At 37.9% G+C, this 25,161-nt stretch overlaps 1 protein-coding gene across 1 annotated transcript; it reads left to right on the top strand.

The window, feature by feature from the left end:
• The first annotated feature begins 3,123 nt into the window (after window positions 1–3,123).
• On the top strand, window positions 3,124–22,428 carry LOC122669522 (DExH-box ATP-dependent RNA helicase DExH9-like). Its single transcript, XM_043866299.1, has 14 exons — window positions 3,124–3,398; window positions 4,100–4,300; window positions 4,397–4,615; window positions 5,370–5,708; window positions 5,891–5,995; window positions 10,761–10,871; window positions 13,007–13,257; window positions 14,496–14,619; window positions 14,726–15,008; window positions 15,094–15,248; window positions 15,620–15,769; window positions 16,119–16,351; window positions 18,915–19,179; window positions 21,966–22,428. Exons 1-14 carry the CDS (start codon window positions 3,138–3,140, stop codon window positions 22,242–22,244), a joined length of 2,976 nt encoding a protein of 991 aa, XP_043722234.1. The 5' UTR covers window positions 3,124–3,137; the 3' UTR covers window positions 22,245–22,428.
• The last annotated feature ends 2,733 nt before the right edge of the window (window positions 22,429–25,161 follow it).

Here is a 25,161-nt window from a genome sequence, read left to right as displayed (position 1 = left end):
TAGCTATTCAAAAAGCTATATTTACATGTAAATGGATAAAATATCCGATCCATATCCGTGTCCGTATCTGTTTAGCACTATCTGAATCTGTCCGATAGCTAATCGGATGCGAATGCGGATATAACACTATCCGAGCCAAATCCGATCTGTTTACAGCCCTACGTTGATTCTTCTTAAAGACAGACATATCGTTACCTCTTTTACCATCCGTAATTTATCTTTTAATCAAGGGGGAGCAAATTATGTAACTCATACCCTTGCCAAAAAGGCTTGTCATTGGTGTTGACAACAATTTAGCATAATTCCATTCCCATAATTATTATGCAGGATTACCATCAATATATTTCTTTATGGTTACCAAAAAATAATAATAATAATAATACCGTAACTCATTCTTGAAAAGTGTCGTTTGGAGTACCTTATTAATAGGTTTTTGTCTAAACCCATCTTATTTTCGAGTTTAATAGATTAACCCAGTCAACCACACTCCCACTCAGTGGCACTCACCACCACTGACCATCACCTCCACCTAAGGGTGTCAAAATAAAAATGAAACCGTTTATTGAAATTGTTTAAAACGAAACTATGAAACCATTTAATAAATGGTAAGGTTGTGGTTTCAAAATTGAGGCCATTAGTTAAACGGTTTGAACTGAACTGGATCGTTTAACACAATTAAATGTATATAAATGTGCCAAAATCAAACAGAAACCGTTTACCGAACCGAACAGAATCATTTAGAATCGAAACGTGAAACCATTTAATAAATGGTTCGATTATGCTTTCAAAATTTAGACCGTTTAAATAAACGGTTTCAATTGAACTGAACCGTTTAACACAGCTCCACCGCCAACACCATCCCTCTTCTTCTTTGCGAGCCCACCTCTACTAAGTATGGCTCGTCTCGATTACTTACAACCGGCAGCAACGAAATGTGGCTTGTCTTGAATTCTTGATTACTTTAGAATTTTCTTGAATGACACCATCACCTGGAAGCGATCCAAATGTTAGGCCATTACCTAGTGCTAGTCGAAAAATTATCTCCTCCAATTTTCTGCCTAGTTCCCCAGTTCCTTTAATAGGAGGTGGTGGACCCCACTTGAGTAGAGTGTTTGGGCAGGGTTAGGGGGGTCATTCCAACCCTCCCTTGTTAGAGGAACTAGGGAACAGGAGATGATAAAGATTCGTGCTGATCTTGATCATGTGGGGCTACCATTGCTTTTAGGCAACGTTTGGTAACAATTCTATTAGGAGAACACTGTTATTTGGGTAGAATCATCTTTTTCTGTTTCCGTTCTAATACTATGTCCTTAGTTCTATATTAAATAGAGTTTTTTACAAATGTCTCTTGAAAATACCCATTTGTCCAAATGCATACCTACAACTTTACAAATTATAAACTCCCTCCTACTTTCAAAATGCTGTAACATTTTAATCCAATCAATTACTTTCAAACGTTTTAATTTCAGGGAATCTAATGACAAATATGCTCTTCTGATAAAACCTACCAAAATTAAAGAATAAAATAATCAAATCGTCCTCATCTTCCCCAAATCATTTAGAGTTTGAAATTGAAAATTTTTCCCACAAATCAGTTAGGGTTTGAATCCATCTAAAAAACAAGAGATCAGATTAACAAATTAATTGTCTATTTACTGTTCCTATTTATGATGCTTTCTCACTCCAATAAAGACGTTCCATGGAAGAATTAAAGAGAAAAAGTAAAAACTTCAATTAGAAAGATTATTCCAGCTTGTTGCAAAGGATCAACAAATGCTCTCTTTTTAACATGAATGGGGAAGCACGGTTAAGCATTATCACTGACTATCTCAACCTTCTAACCCAATTCCCTCTCTGCCTCGATCCATTTAACATTCATTCCTCTGCTACTTGATCATTACCATCAACAATGGCTGAAGCTCCTGTTTCCAGTGTCTTACAACAATTGGCCTCCATCATCTAAAAGGAGATCGAACAAGAGGTACGACTTGTCATCGGTGTGGAAAAGGACATCAATGATCTCTCCACTACTTTAACAACAATCTGGGCTCCGCTCAAGGGTGCTGAAGATAGGCATTTCAATGATGCATTAGTGCGGGTTTGATTGCAAAATCTGAAAGACGTAGCCTATGATGTTGATGATGCGTTGGATGAGTGGAGCACAAGAATTCTCTCAAATCCTCCCAAATGATTGATGATGCTGATCATCGTGTCAGTTTCAAACCTAATCGATTTGGAAAAAAATTTTTAATTTCAAACCCTAAACGATTTGGGGAAGATGAGGGCCAATTGATCATTTTAGTTTTTAATTTTGATGGATTTTTATCAGAGGGACATTTTGGTCATTAGATTCCATGAAACTAACATATCCTAAATTACCAGATTGGATTAAAGTGTTACAGTGTTTTGAAAGTAGGTGGAGTTTATAATTTATAAAGTTATAAGGGTGCATTTGGATAAATGAGCATTTTTAGGTGGGTATTTGTAAAAAACCCTATTAAATTTGAACGTCCGGTAAACGGTAAACCCGTTCTAGAATTGAAAAAGAACAACAATGGTGTTCCCGTGGTTTTACGACATCTATGTGAAGATCTACACCAGAGTTTAAAAACCTGGATTCAGGATCGAAATCGGTCTTGGCCGATTGATTGGATCAGAATCGGTCAAGATTGGTGAAAATTACGTGTGAATGGGCTAAAGCATGCCCTAACCCTAGTTTTCATACAAGATCGCGATCCGAATCGGCCGATCCCAATTCTTGAAACACATTCCGTTCTCCACTGCGATTGCTTAATTCCCGAGTCCCGACAAAGGGTACTTTTGTGAAACAAAACCAGACGAGCATCACGGTTAGGTTTACTGAATTCCCTCCAATTTTCTCTACAAGGTTTTGCCTGCGCCACCCCAAACTTGTTGCGGCTCTGCGACGCCTTATTAACTGCCGAGAGCCATAAGCAATACAGATTTCTCTCTTCAATTCCTCTGGGAAAGCGGTACAACTGAGTATCCTGGTGGAGTGGGTTTCTGTCTTACATCTGATTGACATCTCCACTGAGGCTCAAGAGGAAATATTTATTTATTCGAGCCCAGTTACTTGTAGTGGAACTTTTTGTTTTTCATTTATATTCTGATATTTCATGGCGTCTTTGAAGAGGAAATCGATAGAAGAAGATTCTGTGGAGTCTATGCATCCGCAGAAGCAACAGAAGGAGAACGGTATAATCAGTTTAGACGAGCCGATAGCATGTGTGCACGACGTGTCTTACCCTGAGGGTTTTGTTCCATCCTCAAGTTTCGCTTCTCGAGAAGAAATAAAGCCTGCAAAGGAATTCCCCTTCAAGCTTGACGCTTTTCAGTCTGAAGCAATTAGGTGCCTTGATAATGGGGAATCTGTCATGGTAAGATAAGATTTTAGGTTTGTTTCGTTAATTTAGGTACATATATGTATTTTTTTTTCCAATGGAACATACGACACTTTGACATCCCACACAGGACTAACTCCTCTAACTCGCACCCTTACTTCAATAGGTACTATAATTCATCCGTGTTGGGTTAGTTTTATAACTGCACATGTAAAACGGAATGGGGTTGTTAATTCACGAATTTTTGAACCAGCACTCATAGAGCAAGCAAACACACATTTATAACTTCTGCCCAAAAAAAAAAAAATCAAACTAAAAAAGCACACATTTATGTGAGGAAAAAAGAAGAAAGCTTCTTCCGCCAGAATGTGAAATGTTCCGTTCTGGTGGCTACAACTTCGTTTATATCTTCCAAGTAAGTATTTTTGGCTTCCCTTTCATGTTTTAATGGTCAGATCTTTTTAATGTGAGAGTCTACTTCCTTTTCATTTTTATAGCATATGGGATGGCTAGTGTCTTTTGCTATGCCATGTACATGCTTACATGATTTGGCATATTACCATCCGGGCTCGTTATTGTTGTGTGTTTCTAACTCTAAAAGCTGTGCATTATTTAGAACATCCTCTTGATTAATGTTACTTGTTCTTAAAAGGGAAAAACAAATTCTATTCAGGTGTGCCGACTGTCTATGCTTATAACTTTAGATAGACTTGAAGTTCTCATCTTTTGATTGTTAGGTGTCTGCACATACATCAGCAGGAAAAACTGTTGTTGCATTATATGCCGTTGCTATGTCTTTACGAGACAAGCAACGGGTTATCTACACCTCGCCAATCAAGGCACTCAGCAACCAAAAATATAGGGAATTCAAAGAAGAGTTCGCGGATGTTGGTTTGATGACTGGGGATGTAACCATTGAGCCCAATGCTTCTTGTTTGGTTAGTACAATGGGTGCATATATATCATGATGAGTGGAACTTCTTATGTTACAACTTATGGGTTTGGCTGAATTTGCAATTATCTATCAATTTTAGGTCATGACCACGGAAATTTGGCGGAGTATGCAATATAAAGGGTCTGAGATTATGCGGGAGGTGGCTTGGATTATCTTTGATGAGGTGCATTACATGCGTGACAGAGAGAGAGGAGTGGTATGGGAGGAGAGTATTGTTATGGCCCCAAGGAATTCTCATTTTGTATTCCTCTCAGCAACTGTGCCAAATGCCAAGGAGTTTGCAGATTGGGTGGCTAAGGTGATCCCAATTTGTCTGATTTTATTGCTGTCTTACTTTTATCTGAGTAATGTCTTTCAACTATTATTGATAATTTTAATATGAAGTTAATAGAGAATAAAGCACTACATATGTAGCTTTAATGTAGTGCTTGTCACCTAAAGTTGGAAATTGGTTTCCTTCCATATTGTTGTACTCTTGAACAATGTTTTCAGAAAGTCTTGGATCTTTCTGGTTCAGTGGTTCTTCATTGGGCGGTCCAAACAATTCAATCACCCAATCACCCAATCCGATGTATGTTCTTAGAATCTTTTTGTTCTGAACAATCTGACCATCTGATACTATGGTTGTATCTGGAATCTATTTGATTTTGGATGATTCAACCATCAACTGTTCAAGGGATAGAGGTAACTCTTCGAACAATTCAACAATAGGGGTTTCTCTGGTTTCATGGACATTCAAATACTGCTTAAATGATTGCATCTGCCATGTAGAGCCCTTTTAGGTTCCTATGGCCCCTATGTTGCCCAGTTTTCTTATAATTAATGACTTAATTCTTTTGATACTGATGACAAAAGGTGTGAGGTATTTATAAGCACTTGAGTTCATCAGCATGAGCCTCTGAATCAGATAAGCAGCTAACTTAGCCTCAGCACTATGTGTCAGTATGAAATATATGTACCCATATAAATAATAGATTTATACTTATGCAATGTTTAATCGACTAGTATGTTTACTTAAAGTAGTGGTATTAATACTGTGACCCAGAATGCAGGTCCACCAACAACCATGTCATATTGTTTATACGGATTACCGGCCAACGCCGCTTCAGCATTACATTTTTCCTGCTGGAGGTCATGGACTATACTTGGTGGTGGATGAGAAGGGAAAATTCCGTGAGGATAGCTTTCAGAAGGCTCTTAATGCACTTGCTTCCACTGCTGAAGGGGACAAAAAAAGGGAGAATGGCAAGTGGCATAAGGGTTTATTGACAGGTAGAGCTGGTGAAGAAAGTGACATCTTCAAGTTGGTGAAAATGATAATTCAGCGTCAGTATGATCCAGTGATTCTCTTTACCTTTAGCAAAAGGGAATGTGAATTTCTAGCAATGCAGGTAATTTTGTATTATGTGCAGAAAAAGGAGAGTTGAGCTGCAACCTGTGTCAATGATGATACTTAACTACTGTTATATTTGTTGTTGTTTCATTTTCGATATTTTTTAAAATTTTTATTTTAGTTGCGCCACTATATGCAATTTTATGATGGAGGTCATTGATCTTTTCGTTTGGTGCATAGATGGCAAAAATGGATCTGAATGGAGATGATGAAAAAGAGAACATAGAAAGAATATTTTGGAGTGCTATGGACATGCTTTCAGATGACGACAAGAAGCTGCCCCAGGCAAGATGCCATTCCCTTCTCTTCTTTGTATCTTATAGTTTGAATGCTATTGAACTCCCAAGAGGGTGGACCTTGGCACATTGGTAAAGTTGCTCCATTGCGACCTAGTGGTCATGGGTTCGAGTCGGGAAACAGCCTCTCCGTGAACTGGGGGTTAAGGCTGCGTACATTATGACCCTTCCCAGAACCCGCAGTGGTGGGAGCCTTGTGCACTGGGCACATCAAAGAATAAAAGCTATTGAGTTCCTAAATTTTTTGTATGAAATTGGATTCAGATAGATTACAAAACCCCACATTTTTACATTACTACTTCCTCATTCTATTTTTTTCTTGGGATTGGGAGGGGGGGGGGATGCTCATTTTTTGTACTTTCATATTGGCATATTGTTTTCTTTGAAATTATTATTATTATTTTCTATTTTGGGAATGAAAAAGCTTTATTTGTTTGAAGGCACATGAGAAATACACCAAAGGGAACAAAGCAAATAAGGAATAGAAGAAACAAAATGAAGACAGAAGTAACAGGAAAAAAAAAAAGATCAGTGAAAGGAAAAGGGCAGCCCCCTTTCTGCCCACAAGTCTCAAATCGGAAACCTCTTGGCAGGCAAGGCAAGCTTCAAATCTGTACAAAATCTCAAACAACAGTATATGCTAAGGGGAAATAACCAGAAAAGAAAAATGATAAATTGCTGATAGTGACCCCCTCCAAGAACTGGCCACAACCAATAGAACAGCCAAAGTGGAAAAAGGAGATGAAAGCATTGTTGGAAACTATTGATGTCATATTGTATTATTGCAATACAGTCATTACTTAAAGTCCAACAGATTTTTCAAGATTGATGTTGGATTTGGTAAACTTAATGTTTTTTTTTTCCCTGTTGTTTTTAAGCAGTATGACTGCAAAGTAAACACTTGCCCTCTGAAATTTAACTTTAATTAAGATACTAACAGTAACAGTTGCACAGTGTACAAGGTTGGATCAGTATGGAGAGGGATGGCAAAATTTTTATTAAGTTAGACAGAACAAAGAAGAGCCAAAATTTATATCCACAAACTGATAAACTCCAATTTATTTTAGGTGTTATATTTAGCTCCTTAAACCTAGTCATAAGTTTCAACCCAAAAAGAAAAAAGCCTTTGTCAAAAACTGAGGGCCACCAAAAGAAGTGAGCCGGTTTTCCTTGATCATTTCCAACCTCTTCATTTCACCTTTAGATGATGGTTTATTTTTCCTTTCAAATATTGCAAGATGTACAGAAGGGCATGGCCTTCAAAGTGTCCTTATGATGCTTCTTAATTCTTGCATATACCACCCAAAATTTTGTTTCTTTTATGTTGTTGAATAGACCATCCTCTCCAAGGTTTTCAAAAATGACCCAAGTAGCAATTATGGGGGGGGGCGCCCTCCCCCCCCCCAAAAAAAAAAAAAAAAAAAAAAGAGAAAAAGATTTTAAAATTTAATGATATTATGTATTCATTCAGTGGCTATGAATTGGAAGACCAAGTAATGTAGTCCTAGATAGGTAGGAGACTTACTAGGAGCCAAACAACAAGATCAAACAACAAAAGGGGCTGCTGGTTCGAATGGACAGCACTAGGATTTAGGTCAATTCCTAGGGTTTGGGTTGGATATTGGGAAAGGGGTTTATAGGGTATTAATGGGCAGGTCTAGGGGGTCAATATGGTATAAAAATAATAGGATTTGGGAAGGTTTTAAAATTCTGCAATTCTGGACAGAATTGAGTTGCAGATTTTAGGTTTAATGGAGTGGGGGAATGGAGGGGTTGTAGTGGAGACTAAGGGTTGTGTTTAAGGTCGAGTGTAGGGAGAGGTGTGGAGAATATAGGCTGGAAGTATGGTTCGAAATTGATGGCCAGATCTGTAGTTATGAGGGAGTCCTAGTTGAGATAGGAGTTGCATGTTTAATGGAAATTAGGGTTTGATGGATGGAGGGGGGTGTGGATTAGGTTAGAGGATGAAGAGGGGAAGGATATATGTAAAAAACTAAGATTACTTACTAGTTTGATCTCCTTCAAAGGCAGCAACAGCAGCTTGAAGAAGCTCGATTGAATAAGAAGAAAGACCTCCCGATCTACAAGATGCAAGGAGTCGATCGGAGTCCACCAATCCCTTCAACCTTGATATTACTCACAAGGCACACACGATGGAGCAAAGGCAGCAACAAAGGCAGCAAGCATAAAGCTAATTTTTATTAATCAAATTCGTGTTCAATGCTGGCCTCCCTTACAAACTTATATAGAAGACTCAAAAATAGACTTAGACACTAAAAAGGAATGGCCTAACCCAATCCTTAACGTATTAGCTAACTTAAACTGACTAGGAAACTGAAATAGACTCAAAATAGAGTCCTAATCCAGCTCAACTAAACAACTAAAACAAAAACTAATAAAATCACTTAAATTGAACCACTGGTTGAACCGGTTCAATTTAAAACACCAAATAAAAAGCTAAGTATGAAAATAAAACTAAGTATGGGAGCTAATCCCGTATGCAACCTATTTACCCATATTTTAGGCCCATAAAAGTGGCCTATTACATTAGAAACCCATGGGATCAAAGGCCCAACATATATGTAACCCAACCCTAGACTTATTCCTAATAAAAGAAGCCAATTTTGGTGATAAATCTGCATCACCAAGAATATTCGAAGAGACGTGATCTGAAGCCCTTTTAGAGTTTTATGACATTATATGGTGTCTAAATAGTTTGACGGTGTATGGCCTATAATTCAGTTTGTCTTCTGTAGGACTAGAACCAGAATAGTTCTAATCCCAGGCAGGATCAAATAAAAAATCTCCCAAAGAACAAGGAGAGCAATGGGATCCCAAAGAGAACAATGGGATATTAAAATTGGTTGGAAAAGAATGATTAGATCTCAAAAGATGACCAAAAGAAATAATCCCAAAAATTAATAACCTGTTGAAGATGTTGGGGCTGCAGTTGAATGATATTGCAGATGTAAAAAGAAGCTCCCACTTGAAGATTACAATCGGTAGAGAGAAAAGAAAACCTATCAGCACTTTAGGGTTTTGAAACCGAAGATTTTCTCCAAAAATCGATGATGGGGAATTGGTCCCTGCAGTGGTGATTGATCTTGAAGTCGGCAGCAACAAGAAAAACCCAATAAAATTTATTTGAATTGCTTGTAAAGAATTTCCAGCAAACTTGAAAAGCTTCTTGATATCGGCTACGGCAGAATTAGGGTTTGATGATAAAATCGATAGAAGGGGATGGGGGAATGGAATGGGCATCTCACCCTAGGCCTCTCACCTATCCTATCTCAGGATTTTAGCATTGCATAAACAACTTTTCCATTCATTCAAATTCGTGTACAGTGCTGGCCTCCCTTACAAACTTATATAGAAGACTCAAAAATAGACTTGGACACTAAAGGAATGGCCTAACCCAATTCTTAACTAATGAGGTATCCTAAATTGACTAGGAAAGTAAAATAATAAAGAAAACAGACTCAAAATAGGACCCTAACTAAACTAATGAAGTAAGTCCCATTTTCTTATTTTCTACCCATATTTTAGCCTTATTAAATTGGCCAATTACAAAGTAAACACATAGAATCAAAGGCCCAATGCATACAAAACCCATCCCAAGGCTTATTTTATTTCTACTAAAGTAAGCCCTATAAGTGACTTATCTACATCTCTGCCTCTTTTAATGCCATCTATTCATACATATGAAATGAGATAATGTAAATGGAGTCTTAGAAGTTTATGACGTTGTATGTTATGTTGTTACTTTTAAAATGTCATATATCTTTACACTTCATTGAATAGTTCGCGATGAAAAAAAAGGGAGTCGTTACCTAGTGCTGTCCTGCCTATGCGGGGTCCTGGGAGGGGTGAGTTTGGAGTTGGTCCTAACCTTTGGCATTTTTTGCACAAAATGGCTGCCCTCAAGACATGAACCTGGGCAGCCCAAATATTTTCTTATGTTGAAATGATTTAAATTTAAGGGTTGAAATTTTATTGGATTCTATTTGTTCTATTAGTTTATAAGGATTGTTGGAAATAAATTCTTTTTTATACGTGTATAAGTCATCTTCAATGCCATTAAGATGTGAATTTTTTGTGTCATTTTTTTTTGAAAAGCTGTCAATAACATAAAACTAGTGACATGTAAAAATCTCCCATAATCTATGATTTTGTGTGGGAAAGCCAATGTAAAAATACAAAATGAGTCCAGCAAAAGGAAAAAGAAACCTTTAGAAATCTTTCAATCAAAATTTAGTTACTAGCCTATTTAATGTATAACAAGTCCCCACTTCCCCCCCCCCCCCCCCAAAAAAAAAAAAAAAGTAACTTCTAACAAGTTTGGTTGCTGGTTGTATTTAATTTCTTATCATCTTTGAGTAAAACTGAGACTTTTGCTGTAGTAGGTGTAAATGAGTACCTAGGTAGTTACCTGATGGAGTCAGTAATTAGCATGGATATGGTCAACTCGTGGGACTCGAACAGTAATAGGATCAGGAGGGTTAGTAGAATAAAAAGGAAAGCTAAAACCCATCTCTCTCTTCTTTCCTTTCTTTCATGAAAAACCAATAATGCTCCACATTGACACCAATGCCTGAATATTGTATATAGTTATACATATTAATTGAACATAATAATAGGTGTTTACGCACTCTGATCTTTTGCCATCATTTTGGATGTCATGATGAAAACACTGATGTGTACTGTCTATGTTCTGCTTCATTAGTGATCATCTCTAACTGTTAGATGGTCTACAGGTTTCAAATATGTTACCCCTGTTGAAGCGTGGAATTGGAGTGCACCACTCTGGCTTGCTTCCCATCTTAAAGGAAGTGATTGAGATACTCTTTCAAGAAGGTTTTATCAAGGTTGGGAACAAATCCTGTAGATTTTACATGCTTCTAATGAATAGAATGCATAGTTGGCAAGGTGTCACCTAGGCGTCCAGGGCCCTTTACTGGAAGGGCGCCTTGGTCGCTTATGCTACGCCTTGTTGGTGTTGCTTTGATTTTTCCCTCTAATACCTAGGATTGCCTAGATGCCATGATAACTATGATAGGATGACATTCTTCCTAGTTTGTATTGGTGGCTTGAGTTTTGTTGGATTATTGATGAGAAATGAATAAGTGCGACTAAATGCACATACAAAAACACGAACATGTAGTATGTCTATTATTAGAGGTGAGCAGTGAAGCTATTAACAAAAGAGAAACAGAATAGGCCAAAAGGTTCAAGAAGAGCACAGCAAAAGCATAGCAACAAGAAGCAAGCCACAGCCCCAGATCCCTCAACCGTGCAACGGAACAACTAGTATCACCCAACTAGGACCTAACCAAAAACTAAAGGTCCACAAAACCCCCCAAAAGATACCGAGAGTAAATGCATCACCACACCCCCCATGTAACTGTAATGGATTAACCATCCACCTTCAAACACACCAGAATAGCAGCCCCTATATTATTAGGGGAAAAAAACAGAAAGAAAAAAAGCTGCATATTAATTACCAATGAATGATGAAGTCTATTATAGACCAACCGTTTTACGCATACCCATCTATCATACCACTCAGTAACAGACTAAGCTTTTTTCCCAGAAGGCAGTGGGTGCCTCTATGATTTTTTTTCTTGTAAATTTTATTTTATTGGTAAGAGATACCACTTCAAAGTTCCTGTACTCTTATAAAATTGCAGTAAGTAGAAATGCTCATGTAGATAGTGAGTGTTTTTTTATTATGCAAGTGGTGTTGCACTTTAAAGGAAAAGGCAATTTAAAGGAACAATGAGTTTTATGCTTCCATCCAAACTCTAAACCCATGGACTAGTCTAGCACTGTAATAAATGAATGTTGCTAACAGGTTTCTTCTGTAAAGGCCACATATGAGGATAGAAACATTTTACCATGAGTTGTTTACATTTCAGTGGCTGAAGCACCTGATTATGCACTCATGCTCACATTATGTGGTTCTTTAATATTTTAAGCTTCCACTCTTCCTTCTTACTTATAATGCCCCTATACTAGAATTATCTTATGGTTAACAACCAGTTATATGGTTATGCCCAGATAATAGGCTATGGTCTGCCTTTCCTTGTATAGAATTGGTGTTTTGTGAGGAGCCTCTCCAGCATAAAAAATGAGGGGGTTTTACTTACAATGGAGAGCAACTTCTATTTGTTTTTTAATAACCGACTTTACTGCTAATAGAAAAGACCTAGTGCTGGAACGCTTGAGGGTAAAAAGGCCATTGGACCCTGGAAACACAATAAACAATCATAATCAAACAAAGGTTCTCTGTGCCCATAACATATTCTCAGTATAACTACCTCCGGTTTGGCCAACGCATCTGCCAAATCATTTACTTAATTATGGGCTTTGGTCATTTTATGAACCGTAATTGCCCTCTGCTGCATTTCTCTTAGAATGTGGCCAGGCCATGATTTAGTTTTCTTTCAAAAATACTCTTTTGTATCAAGGTTCGAGAACTCGTCGAGTTTCTCGGATTTTTGAAATCTCGAGACGAGATTGCTTGCGAGTCTCAAAAGTGCAATATCTCGGCGAGATCTCGGATCTCGGTTGGATCTTGGTTTCAACCCATTATTTTAATCCACCTACCACTTAAATACCTTACCTAATTGGACAAAACTCGACATATCTCGGCGAGATCTCGGATCTTGGGTCCAGATCTTGGGTTGACCCAAAGTTGAGGCTTCGAGTCGAAGAAAAAAAAAATGCACCAACTCGGCGAGATCTCGACTCGTCTCGGTTTTTCCAAGAGTCGAGTTGGCACCGAGACCCGAGTTTTAGTACCTTGTTTTGTATTATGGCATTTGTTTCTCCCCAACTGTTGGAATCTATCTTTTGTTTTTTGTATTTTGGTAATTAATCCATGCTTTGCATTTTTTTTTACTGCTACATTGAATATGATTTTTTTTCAACTTTTGAGATATACGTGACTGGACCTACAATCTTTTGAAGTTTTGCTTAGGATTGAAACCTTTGCTTTTAGTGCTTATTTGCCACAGAGACATTCAGCATAGGTTTGAACATGCCAGCAAAAACTGTTGTGTTTACAAACGTACGTAAATTTGATGGGGATAAGTTTAGATGGGTATCCAGTGGAGAGTACATACAGATGAGTGGTCGTGCTGGCCGTCGAGGTATTGATGAGCGTGGGATATGCATCCTCATGGTGGATGAGAAGCTGGAGCCATCTACAGCTAAAATGATGCTGAAAGGAAGTGCTGATTGTTTGAACAGGTAAGGTGATTGGTCCATTTTTTTCTGTCATCCATCTGTGCATCTTTGGTTGTTCCTTCATACAATCATTGATGGGAGTTTTTTGTGACTGCAGTTCTTCCCTATCATCTTGAAGGGTCCATACTGACATCATTAGTTTCCTAGGAAAAGGATGGTGATAAACCAGGGTGGACCTACTAGAGTTGACCTCTGAAAATTATTTCAGTTTCTTGAAATGCTTTTTGCATGATGCTTGTGGCATCTTCTGATTGATTAATCACACATTTATTCATTGAAACTAGTTATATTTTTCTTTGTCTTGTGGCTGTTTTAAATTGATTTGTTAGTCTATTGGAAGTGTCTTTGATCTCCATGACTGTCCTGTTTCTTCTAGTCACCCTATGAGAGTTATTTAGGGCACTGAAAATCACTAAGGGAGGACTGTAGGGTTAGCCAGTTAGGGTTGTACATGCTCTCTTTATATATCACTTCCAAAAAGTTCAACAACATATATAACTCAATCTCATCTCCAGAGGATGGATCTATAATCTACCTCTTCAAAAGCTCTACAGATTGCCATAAGGCATAAAGTCTGCTAGTAATTAGGGACATATATGTTGAACTATCTTTTCCTAAAAAAAAATCCTAAATTCCATTATTGTCATTGTCAAACATGGTATGGTATCCTATAATATTGTTGTACGATGAATTATGAAAACTATAAAACAATAAATAGGACATTTAATTTCACCTCTGCACCAAAGAAATAGATCTGTAGTCATCTCCAAATGATTCTTGAGAAGCCTCTTTGGGAGCTCCACCAATGAGTTTTCTGGATAATAAGAACATTTATATTACCGGTGTGATGAAATGCCGGATCCTGTATCACATGGATCCAATGCACCACTGCGTGGCAGATTGTGAATGGTTAAAATTCAGTAGGTATCATGAAGGACCTGCAATGATACTTATCAATATTCTTTTTCACCACTTAACTTTACATTTTGAAATTGAGAACTGAGTGTCTTTCCCTTGCTTTTTGGCCAGTGGAACACATAGCATCCTGCTTTTAGTTTTTCAAAACAGTGATCTTTAAATGAGGACTAGGTAGTGAATTTCATTAAAATGGAATACTGTTAAGTTCTTTCTTGCAGGCATTGCATGTCAATATGATCTATGAATAATAATAATTATTTTGGTATTACTTGTTTTTTAATTCCCAAGTTGTTTTTACTTTTTATCTTTTTCCTCCCTTATAGTGCCTTCCATCTAAGCTACAACATGCTTTTGAATCAAATGCGGTGCGAGGATGGTGATTCAGAAAATTTGCTCAGAAATTCGTTCTATCAGTTTCAATCTGACCGTGCCATTCCTGATCTTGAGGTCAGTTCTTATTTGCCAAAGCCAGTGTATATATGTTTAGTTTGGAAATTGGAGTTGGAAGTCTTACCTGTGTTACATTGTTTGCTGATCAATGTCTCATATGCAGAAACAAGCAAAGGACCTTGAAGTGGAGAGAGATTCAATTGAAATTGACGAAGAGGAGAGTTTGAAGGATTACTACAATCTCTTACAGCAGTACAAAAGTTTGAAGAAGGATGTACGTGATATTGTGTGCTCACCGAGGTACTGTTTACCCTTTTTACAGCCAGGAAGACTTGTGCGCATCCATTGCTCAATTAGTGATGACAAAACTCCATCTGTCTCCCCTGAGGAGCAGGTTACTTGGGGAGTGATAATCAATTTTGAACGGGTAAAGGACATTTCTGAAGGTGGGGAGCCTAACATAGTTTCTGGTTGTACAAGGTTTACTGGGTCCAATTTGTGTTTTAAATTGTCTATATTTTATTATTCCAGATGATGTGAATAGAAAGCCTGAGGATGCAAATTACAAAGTGGAGGTTCTTGCTAGATGCATGGTGAATAAAGAGGGAGTATCAAAAAAGTCTATTAGGATTGTTCCATTGAAGGATTCCGGGGAGCCAATTGTCATTTCCATACCCCTTGCTCAGGTAATTTCTCTTTCCTTTTTTCCTTTTAAATATCATTCTTTAGTTTTCCTAGTGAAGCAATGCTATAGCCTTCCTAATTTAAGAGGTTTCACATTTGATGATAAGGAAAAGGGAAATTGAGTGCTAGAATCAAGAATATCTGGGGAACTTAAATGTTCTATCTTGAAACTATAACATCATGATCTTAGAAAATTCCTTTTCATGTGAGGTATTATACAAAAGATACAAATATATTTGTAATAATTGATTTCTGGTGTTGCAATTATATTGAATATATGGAATGCTCCTTGTCACTTTCTTATTTTGTATGATCCTTGGTTTGTGCTCGGATGGAAAATAGAAACTGAGTTGCTTCATTTGCACATGAACAGATTGATAGTTTTAGTAGTGTCCGCCTTATCATCCCGAAGGATCTTTTGCCATTGCAAGCTCGAGAAAATACTCTGAAGAAGATCTCGGAAGTGCTTTCCAGATTTGCTAAAGAGGGAATGCCCTTCCTAGATCCTGAAGAAGACATGAAGGTCTGTTGCATTTCATTTCCTATTCTTCTTGTTATTTTTCAATTGGTATAGGAAGAACATTTAATTACTGAAGGTGTAGCTTTACAAGCAAGGGGGAAGCATTCCCCAATTGGGAGATGGCAGAATGAATATTTCATTATTATTATTATTATTTTTGCAGTTGATTGTTGTCCCACAGAATATCCCCTAGAACCACACCACATTAAAGCACACAAGTATCCTTGTACCGCCTTTCTTTAAACGACCCTTACCCATAATCTAATACCCGGACTGTGTGCGTTGTTTTTCCTCTACTATCTCTTGTTTGCTCCTAGTTCTTATGTTTCAATGTATATTTGATATTTTTCAGGTTCCAAGTAACTCATACAAGAAGGCTGTGTGCCGGATTGAGGCTTTAGAGCACCTGTTTGAAAAGCATGAAGTTGCAAAGGCTCCACTTATTGAGCAAAAGCTCAAAGTCTTACACATGAAGCAGGAATTAACAGCCAAAATCAGGTCAATAAGGAAAGCTATGCGGTCGTCCACAGTCTTGGCTTTTAAAGATGAACTCAAGGCTCGCAAACGAGTTCTTCGGAGGCTTGGGTAATAAACTAATAATGCTAAGATTTTTAATGCATATAGCATTGATGCATCTCTAGGTTTTGACTTGCAATTTTTAATCCATTTTGAGTCATGATCTTTTTAAGCAACCAACAAAATGCTTATTTTCCCCTTCGATGTCACTGGAACTTTTTAAATAATGTAATATCCACATAGATCAAGGTTCTAAGACTCGGGTCTCGTTGGCATCTCGGCCAAGCCAGAAACCGAGTCGAGCCGAGATCTCGCCGAGATCTTAGCGAGTTGCTGCATTTTTATTTTTTTGACTCGGACCCCCAACTCGGTGGGTTTTACACATATTTTGGTTCTGAAACTTGGTATCCAGCCTATTTCAGGCCATTTAAACACAATGGAATGCCCAGATTTGCCAAAAAACAAGTCCAAATATGAGTTTTACTTTGGAATCCTACAAATAGGTCATGATTCTTGGACTGTTGGAGTTGAATCTTCACATTAGCATTTGAATCTCACTTCAAACAATGGAATCCACCCAAGATTTGAAAGAAAGAGGAAGAAATTTGAGGAAGAGAGCTGTTTGAGTGTTTTCCCCTTTGTTTAGAGAGCTATGGACAGAACTATTGAGATTTCCGAGTTCTGTTCATTGCCCTCTTTTAATAAAAATGGGCACATGGGTCAAATGGGCAATTAAACTGGGTAAAAATCCATGTTCTAACCCGATACCGAGATCTCGGCGAGATATTGAACTTTTAAAACTAAAAAAAAAGCTGGAAAAAATATGTTCCGAGAAAATACCGAGATCTCGAGATCTCGCCGAGAAATTGTAATTTTAGAATGCGTATGGCATCTTGTCTCGGGATCTCACGAAACCGAGAAACTCGGCGAGATCTCGCCGAGTTCTCGAACCATTATATAGATTGATCGTCGCTAATTGTCATTGTACTTCTGAATTCATGTATTTATCAGTATTTTGGTTGAACATTATGTTTGAAGGCAGGTTGATACTTAATACATGGATGTATATCCATTTCTTCTCTGAATTCTGAAATGGTTGCTTTTACATTTTAGTTGTGCTTCTGATTGCAATGCATGATGGAATGTCGGACAACCAGAGTACTGGAGTAGGGGTTGGATGGACTTTTTGAGCACATGCTATTAGGGTTCAGTTGATGGTTAAAACAGGTTGGAATTGTTGGGTTATTGTTAACGAGTGTATATGAGATTCAGATAAGTTTCAATATGTCTGGAAAGAAGGAATACCCCAAAGTAAATTTGAAGGTTAAAATGGTTTCTGGTCACATATGTATATTTATGGAATCCATATTCTGGCCAATAATATGGTTTTGTATTCTGGGGAATAGGAACAAAAGTCTGTAATGGGATTATACAGTACTGAACAAGTAAAAAAAACACCTTTCTTGTAAAAAAATACTGACTAGAATTGAGCTTCTCAATTAAAAATTTTAGTTAGCTTGTGGTCAAACAGAACTAGAGATACCACATAAGATCATGTGGAACCGTGGCAGTGGTTTCTCTCTGTGTATGGTCAACCATTCAGGGATCCTTTTTCAATCACTAGAATAATGGTATTGGAGTTGGCCAGAGCCTGGAAAGTATCTCCTGGGTTGGTTTTATCGACTCTGCAATAATTTGTATTCACAAAGCAGTGTCCACATTTCAGTGTTCCTAGAAATGGTTCTGTAGTATTTAAACCCTTCTTGAAGCCCAGTTCCCATCCAAGTTTCTGACTTAATGGTAGACCCAATATGTTAGAAACCTTGTGAATTCTCAAAACATCCCTTTGTACTCAGCATTCTCGATCAGTAGTTAACTCCCTATGGAATTAGCCCTCTATTTTTTCATTTATTAAAATTATTTTCCTTTACCCACCTAAAAAGGAAAAAAAAAAAGGTCATTTGTCCCTAGCATCCCTCCCCATTCCTTGACAAATCATAAACCTGAATAGAGTATTTCTTCACCTTCAGGACATTTTGCTTAGGAGTTTTCATGGTTTTGGAATTTGATGCATGGAAGCTGAGGTCCAGATAATCCTATTATATTAACTTTACACTCTTTGAATTTCATTTTTTTTCCAACTAAAAAAAAATAAAAATGAAAACTAAACCTTGGCTGAATGCTTGATACCATATAGCCCTATTCCCAAATAAAGTATTTCTTCACCTTCAGGAAAAAGGATTATAGTAGTTAAACATCGAAATCTCTGCGGTTAAAGGGTTGCATGGATGATGGCACTGTGCATGTTGGCCATCCAAAAGCTACCTTTCTAGATTAGCAGTCTGTCTGGATTGGCCGCACCACTCCCCCCATGAAAAGTGGGAGGTAGGAGCTACCTTGACGATCATTATTGGTTCATTTTGTCCTTGTTCGTTTTCTTTGGTAACTATCCCTTTAACATCTTGAATTCTGGTCTCAATAGAGCCATCATTATGCATGGCTTCAACTTTCCTTTATTTGCTTTTCATGAGATCTGTTCTATTGAGGATTCGAGGTCTTTTTTCCTCCATTTTGATAATCACTTTCTTCATTGAAAGTGTCATATTAAATGTTTGGAATATAATTATTGCAGATACATTACAACTGATGATGTTGTGGAGTTGAAGGGGAAAGTTGCTTGTGAGATAAGTAGTGCAGATGAGCTCACACTGACAGAACTCATGTTCAATGGGGTGTTGAAGGACATAAATGTGGAAGAGATGGTTTCTCTTCTCTCTTGTTTGGTGTGGCAGGAGAAGCTTCAAGATGCCCAGAAGCCCCGGGAAGAACTCGATTTGCTTTTTACTCAATTACAAGAGACCGCAAGGAGGGTTGCCAAGGTTCAGCTTGAGTGCAAGGTACCAAATGGTCTTCCCTTGTTTGGTTCATTACATTTCTTTAATCAATAGTTAGCCCAATATATAGTGACTTGAAACTCAAAACAGACCATGGAGTCGTGGTTATGTCAGTGCAACTGGTCGAGTACAGTAGCTGTTTTGTGACTGTAATCTTACCTATGATTTATCAGTGCCTTTGAGGAGGTTGGAAACCTGAAACTGTGGAGTATACTTCGTTCATGAAGAGCTATATCATGTTGACTAGTTTTTCAGGCCTGGTCGGTTATGATATAACAATTCAATGTTAACTTGGAGTTTGGAAGCTGTTGTGGATGTGCTAGGTTGAGAACAAGACTCTTTTAAAATCAGGCTATTACTTCATATTGTTTTTAAAAAAATTTATTTGTGTTAATCTGAGTATTTCATTGGAAATGCACAGCATTTCGAATTCCTGTCCACAAAGAATGACATGATCCATGTTTGCATGGGCTTGTAGTCACTGATGTCTGGGTCCAGTCTAGAAATTGGAGGTCTAATGAACACAATCCAAGAATTGGAACCATCTCATCTGATGATAATTAAAGGGGTAACACCCAATGGTTTAGAGAGAGGATATACAATGGTTCGACCCACATAGTTACACCATATAGGGGCAGAATTCTAAGCTAGTTGATTACCATAATGCCAGCTGTATGTCTGCCCCTTTTTATCTAACATTTTGTATATTGGGGTAACACCCAATGGTTTAGAGAGAGGATATACAATGGTTTCGATCCACACAGGTAAACCATATAGGGGCAGAATTCTAAGCTAGTTGATTACCATAATGCCACCTGTATGTCTGCCCTTTTTTATCTAAAATTTTGTATTCTGAATATAGTGCTACTGTCTACTCAAGGCATCATGTTGCTCACCATTGCATGGGTCCTGTCAGGGGATGGAGGTCAAATGATCCTGATCTTTGAATTATAGCCATTTACTTGGATAAAGGGCTGTTACCTAGTTCAGGTTTCATTATAATAGGGGCCTAGGACAGATGGACTGGAGTTGGTTCAAACCTAGTAATGTAGTCCTAGAATAGGAAATAATCCTACTAAGAGCCAGGTAGAATCAAGCTTTGGTCAAGCCTGCTGTTTAGGGCTGATTTGGGGCTGTTTTAGGGCAAAATTAGGGTTTAGGATGGAAATTTGGAAATGGGGTTTATAGGGTTTTAATCTGCAGGTTTAGAGGGTAATTATGGTATAAAAATATCTGAATTTGAATCGGTTTTAATTTCCTACAGAAATTAGGGTTAGGGTTTCGGGTTTTGTAATCAAGAAAAACAACTAGAACTAGGGTTAACAGTAGGATTCAGGGGCTGGGGTTTAGGTCGAGTGTTAGGGGGACTTGGGGGAAGGTTCGATCCAATTATGAAGGTAATTTGTCGGCTGAGACAGTCTAGACAGAATTTGGGCCAATTAGGGTTTTAATGGGGAAGAATAATTTAGGGTTTGTGATGGATGGATGGGATCCAAAGCTGGATCGAGTGGAGGGGACATAGGAAGGGGGCTGTAGCCTGATTTTGATGGTATTCTTATGAGGAAACAGGTCTGGGCAGAGTTAAGACTGGCTAGGGTTTATGGAATACAAATAGAAATAAAAAGAGGATCGAATGGGGAAGGGGAAAGAAGGATAAAACAGAAATTAATAGGTAGACTTACAGCAGATATCCACGGCAGTAAATCTAGCATTGAAGGATAGAACCACCTTCACAAAGAGCCTCCCAGCCGTCGCGGCGTAAGGAGTCGCAGGATTCCACCCACCCTTCCACCTTGATAAGCCCACAAGGATGCACACACTCTTGCAGAGCAAGGAGCAGCAAGCAACCACGAAAATCTCTTTTTTTTAAATTCAAATCTGTTGTGGGGGAGCCTCCCACGATTCCTTTATTTATAATTAAAGGCCTAAGCCAAATCCTCATACAATCTAATCTCCTCCTCACTTAAATCGTGGAAGGGATCTAATCAAAGTCAAATTACTAATTTAAAATACTAAAATGTCCTAACTACCCCTACTAACTTAAAATAAAAGAATCTAACTTAAAAACAACTAATTAAAAGAAGATTTCATATTAGCCAATAGGATAAAAGAACCTATTAACCAATAGGAACACTTCACTTAAATTAGATCTATTGAACCACTTGGATGCAACGAAATCTAAACCGGTTCAATCTAAAAACATAAAAATAACTAAGTATTGGGCTAATCCCGTATGCAACCTAAGTACCCCTAATTTAGGCTCATTAAAGTGGCCTATTACATAAAAAAACCCTTGGGAACAAAGGCCTAACATGGATATAACCCAACCCTAGGCCTATTTCTAAAGAAATAAGCCCTATTTGGTGATCATTCTGCATCACCTAGGCATAATTTTGCATTAGTGGCCCTCATACTCAAACCTGTCTTAGTGTTGGCAGCTGGAGTCTTACCATCACAGAAAAAAGAAAAGAAATCCTGCTACCGGTTTTGATTACTAACACAGTAAGGCATAAGTCATAGTTGTAAGTTGTAACTTATTATTGAGGGTTGATCTAGGAGTTTACTTGGGAGACATTCCAAGTTAGGTGACTCCTATCTGTGTTTCTTTTCCTAGCTATCTGGTATTTTTGATATCTGATGAACATAATTCGCAACTACTGTCTACTGAAGAATGCATGTTTAGCAATAAGAACTCTCTGACCTTGGTTATTATAATTTCCGGATCAGTTATTTATTTATTCTGTCCTATGTCAAGAAGTTATAATAACAAGCATTGTTTTATCCCACAGGTCCAAATTGATGTCGAGAATTTCGTAAATTCTTTCCAGCCCGACATTATGGAGGCTGTTTATGCTTGGGCAAAAGGTTCGAAGTTCTACGAGATTATGGAAATCTCACAGGTCTTTGAGGGTAGCCTGATCAGGGCCATCAGGAGGTTGGAGGAAGTCCTGCAGCAACTCATACAAGCTGCAAAATCCATTGGAGAAACTGAGCTTGAATTAAAATTTGGAGAGGCTGTCTCAAAGATTAAGAGGGACATTGTATTTGCAGCTTCTCTGTATTTGTAGATTTGGGATGAGGGCTTGAAGTGAATTGAAAGAAAAAGATTTATCCATGATAGCAATCCATTCTAATCTGTCCAATGTGTATTTTCAATTTGTGGTAAGTTATTCCTAGGTAGCAAGCTAAGAAGATGTTGATTATATAGTTCATACCATACATAATGGGAATGCAATTCATTGGCTCCTGTAACCTAAGAAGTTGGGGAAATAGAAATCTGTGGAAGAAAGCAAGAAGCTATCCTTCAATTCTAGATGTCTGATCTGTCTAATTTTCGGTTTATTTGACTTGCACTGCTCATCGATTGAGGATTTCATTGTGTAAGTGCCTAGTTAACTGTGACTGAACTGTAAATGGGTGCTTCTGACCCTTGAGAATGCCATGCGCATGGCTGATGAATGCATGTGTTCTGAAATAGATGTTTCGATTGAATGTAATGTTTGAAAAATACACTTTATTTCTAAAAAATAAATGCTTTGGAATTTAGACCTTTATAGGCAAAGGAGAGTATCATATCTAGATCCTTGGTGTGGGCCAACCGGTTTTATTGGTTTCAATTTTGATTTTGTTGGCCATTTAGTTATCAATTTTGGGTCTAATTGGGAGTGAACATATTTTTATTGGACTTGAACCATGGCCTTGAGACTGGAGAGCGTATATAGAATGGCACGATTAACAAAGAACGTATCTAGTGCACGAGGTTTTTGCCATTTATTAAATGGCTTAATACGTATAATCAGTTCAATGGAGCATACTGGTTCTAATCGAGCGGATTAAATTATTTGATTTGGTTTTGATAAATGGTTTCAATTTGCAATTAACACCCCTAACTTGTGGCCCATGAAAGCATAAATTACGAAATCCATAATAGATTCTGTTGAATCCATTCTGTACCTCTTTGCTTTCAAGTTCCTAGTAAATTCAAGCTATGGAACTCAACCTATTATCTTGAAACTTCAAGCAAGCTTTAGGATTAATGAAATTCTTCTTATTAACCTTCCTAAGCCTTGGATTGATTTCAATTCTGATTATAGATTGTGGGCATCCAACATGCTTACATGTAAATTAACCTTAATTAAACATGAAATAAACTCGATTCTTAACATGCATGGTTTTTTTTTTTTTTGATAGGTAGGGGGGGATGTAGGATGTGAACCAGGAAACTTTAACTCAAGACCTCTTGATAGCAATGGGCCTTTACGCACCACTAGCTACCAAGTCCGATAGACACTTGACCACGATTCTTACCATGCATGTTCGATCCATGACCATTACCTTAACCTAGATTCAGTTTTGATCCAAATTTCTAAGCAATACTCACTTCTTATACCAAATTAAGCTATTGAAAGCTAAATTCTGCCATGTATGTTTGAATCCATGAACTTGGAACCCAAACCCATTGTATGCACCCTTTTCCCATCTCCGATTCTTCAATTACCCATTTTCCCCAACTCGATTCGAGCCATAGGAATTCAATTTCATATATATAAATCATTTATGGAACCAAATAGTGGGAACCAACCCAAAAACCCCTCCAAAACCTTGTTCTTTTATGAAACTCGTATCCTACACACTGTTCTGTGTCAGTGGTTGACCTCTCACATAGACCAGTGTTGCTGTCAAGTATGTTCTTCACTCCAAACCCATTCCAACTTAACCCTATCTATCCTAGGACTCCGGTAACATTAGGACACCTCCTATCACATATGTTTGGTTGATAAATAATAGGACATAGCTCTTGGGTCATCAAACTTACCGGCAACTAACTCAAGAACCATTCCAGCTTCGCAAACTCAACCATAACAAGGTAAGTGGGGATAGACTAGAATTAATTTTGAAATGTTTATTTCATTTAGATTGTTTGCTAACAATCATGCATATGAATGAATGTTATTCTTATTTCGGGATAATTTATTGACTGGTGGATGTGAATTATAATTATGGAACTATGGAATTATGTTGATGCGATATAGAATGGTTTGAAATGTAAACTTGTGTTAGAATAAATGTCGTAGTCGGCTTGAAAATGAGAGGTATGGTGTGTCGTAGTATGGGATGCGGGAGCACTGTACATCTCGTACTATACCATTTAGATTGATAATGGCAAGGGATGTCATTCCTCGGTGCTATAACCTTTACCAACAGGGGTTCAATTGTTGGGAAATTATAGCTCCCTGCCACTGAGGAGTGTGTGGTACGCCAGGATGGGGTCTTGGCTATGATTATCAGGGTCTACCCACAGGGGGATCTGGAGGATTACGATAGGTGTGGGCCTTATACAATAATTGAAGATACATCTTGGGGAAGTGAGCAGGAACCGAGAATGTCTCCCGAGTTATTGGCGTAGCACAAACTTAGAGGCTTAGATTTTATTTAGATGGAATAAGGATTAAAACTGAATCCATGCATATAGGATTTTGTTTTGTGTGTGCTTTATCCTTTACTTGCTGGGCTCGATGGAGCTCACCCCTATGAAACATTTTCTTTTTTTTAGATGATCTTGCAAGCGGATGTGATAGTTGTGGGGAGGATTATTTCAAGGCGGATGATTAATAATAGTGAGCATGCTAGTCTAGACATAGAGGGGTGTGACCCCAAATTATCCGGACAATCAGGGTGCCCTTAGAGAATAGGGACTGATGACGAGGAACTCTCTTTCTTTTTTATGTTTGTATTTTCTTTTTGGTGGATGTGATCCACTGTATATATTTTATAACTTGGTAGTTCTGGCTCGATGGTTGGGCGCTCTATGTTCGGATAGTCTGGAAGAAGGTGAACAATGTAAATAACATGTAAATATTTAGAAAGCTCTTTACTTTTCGTGCACTCTGGTCGATACAACTCTTGGTGCAAAATTGTGTTGAACTTGTGACGTGTATTTACAGCTTTTTGGATCCTGGAGGTATTGAATACATCGGGTATTCG

This window comes from Telopea speciosissima, chromosome 7 (genome assembly GCF_018873765.1).
Source record: "Telopea speciosissima isolate NSW1024214 ecotype Mountain lineage chromosome 7, Tspe_v1, whole genome shotgun sequence".
Lineage (NCBI taxonomy): Eukaryota > Viridiplantae > Streptophyta > Magnoliopsida > Proteales > Proteaceae > Telopea > Telopea speciosissima.
This window is presented reverse-complemented; position numbering and strand designations above follow the sequence as displayed.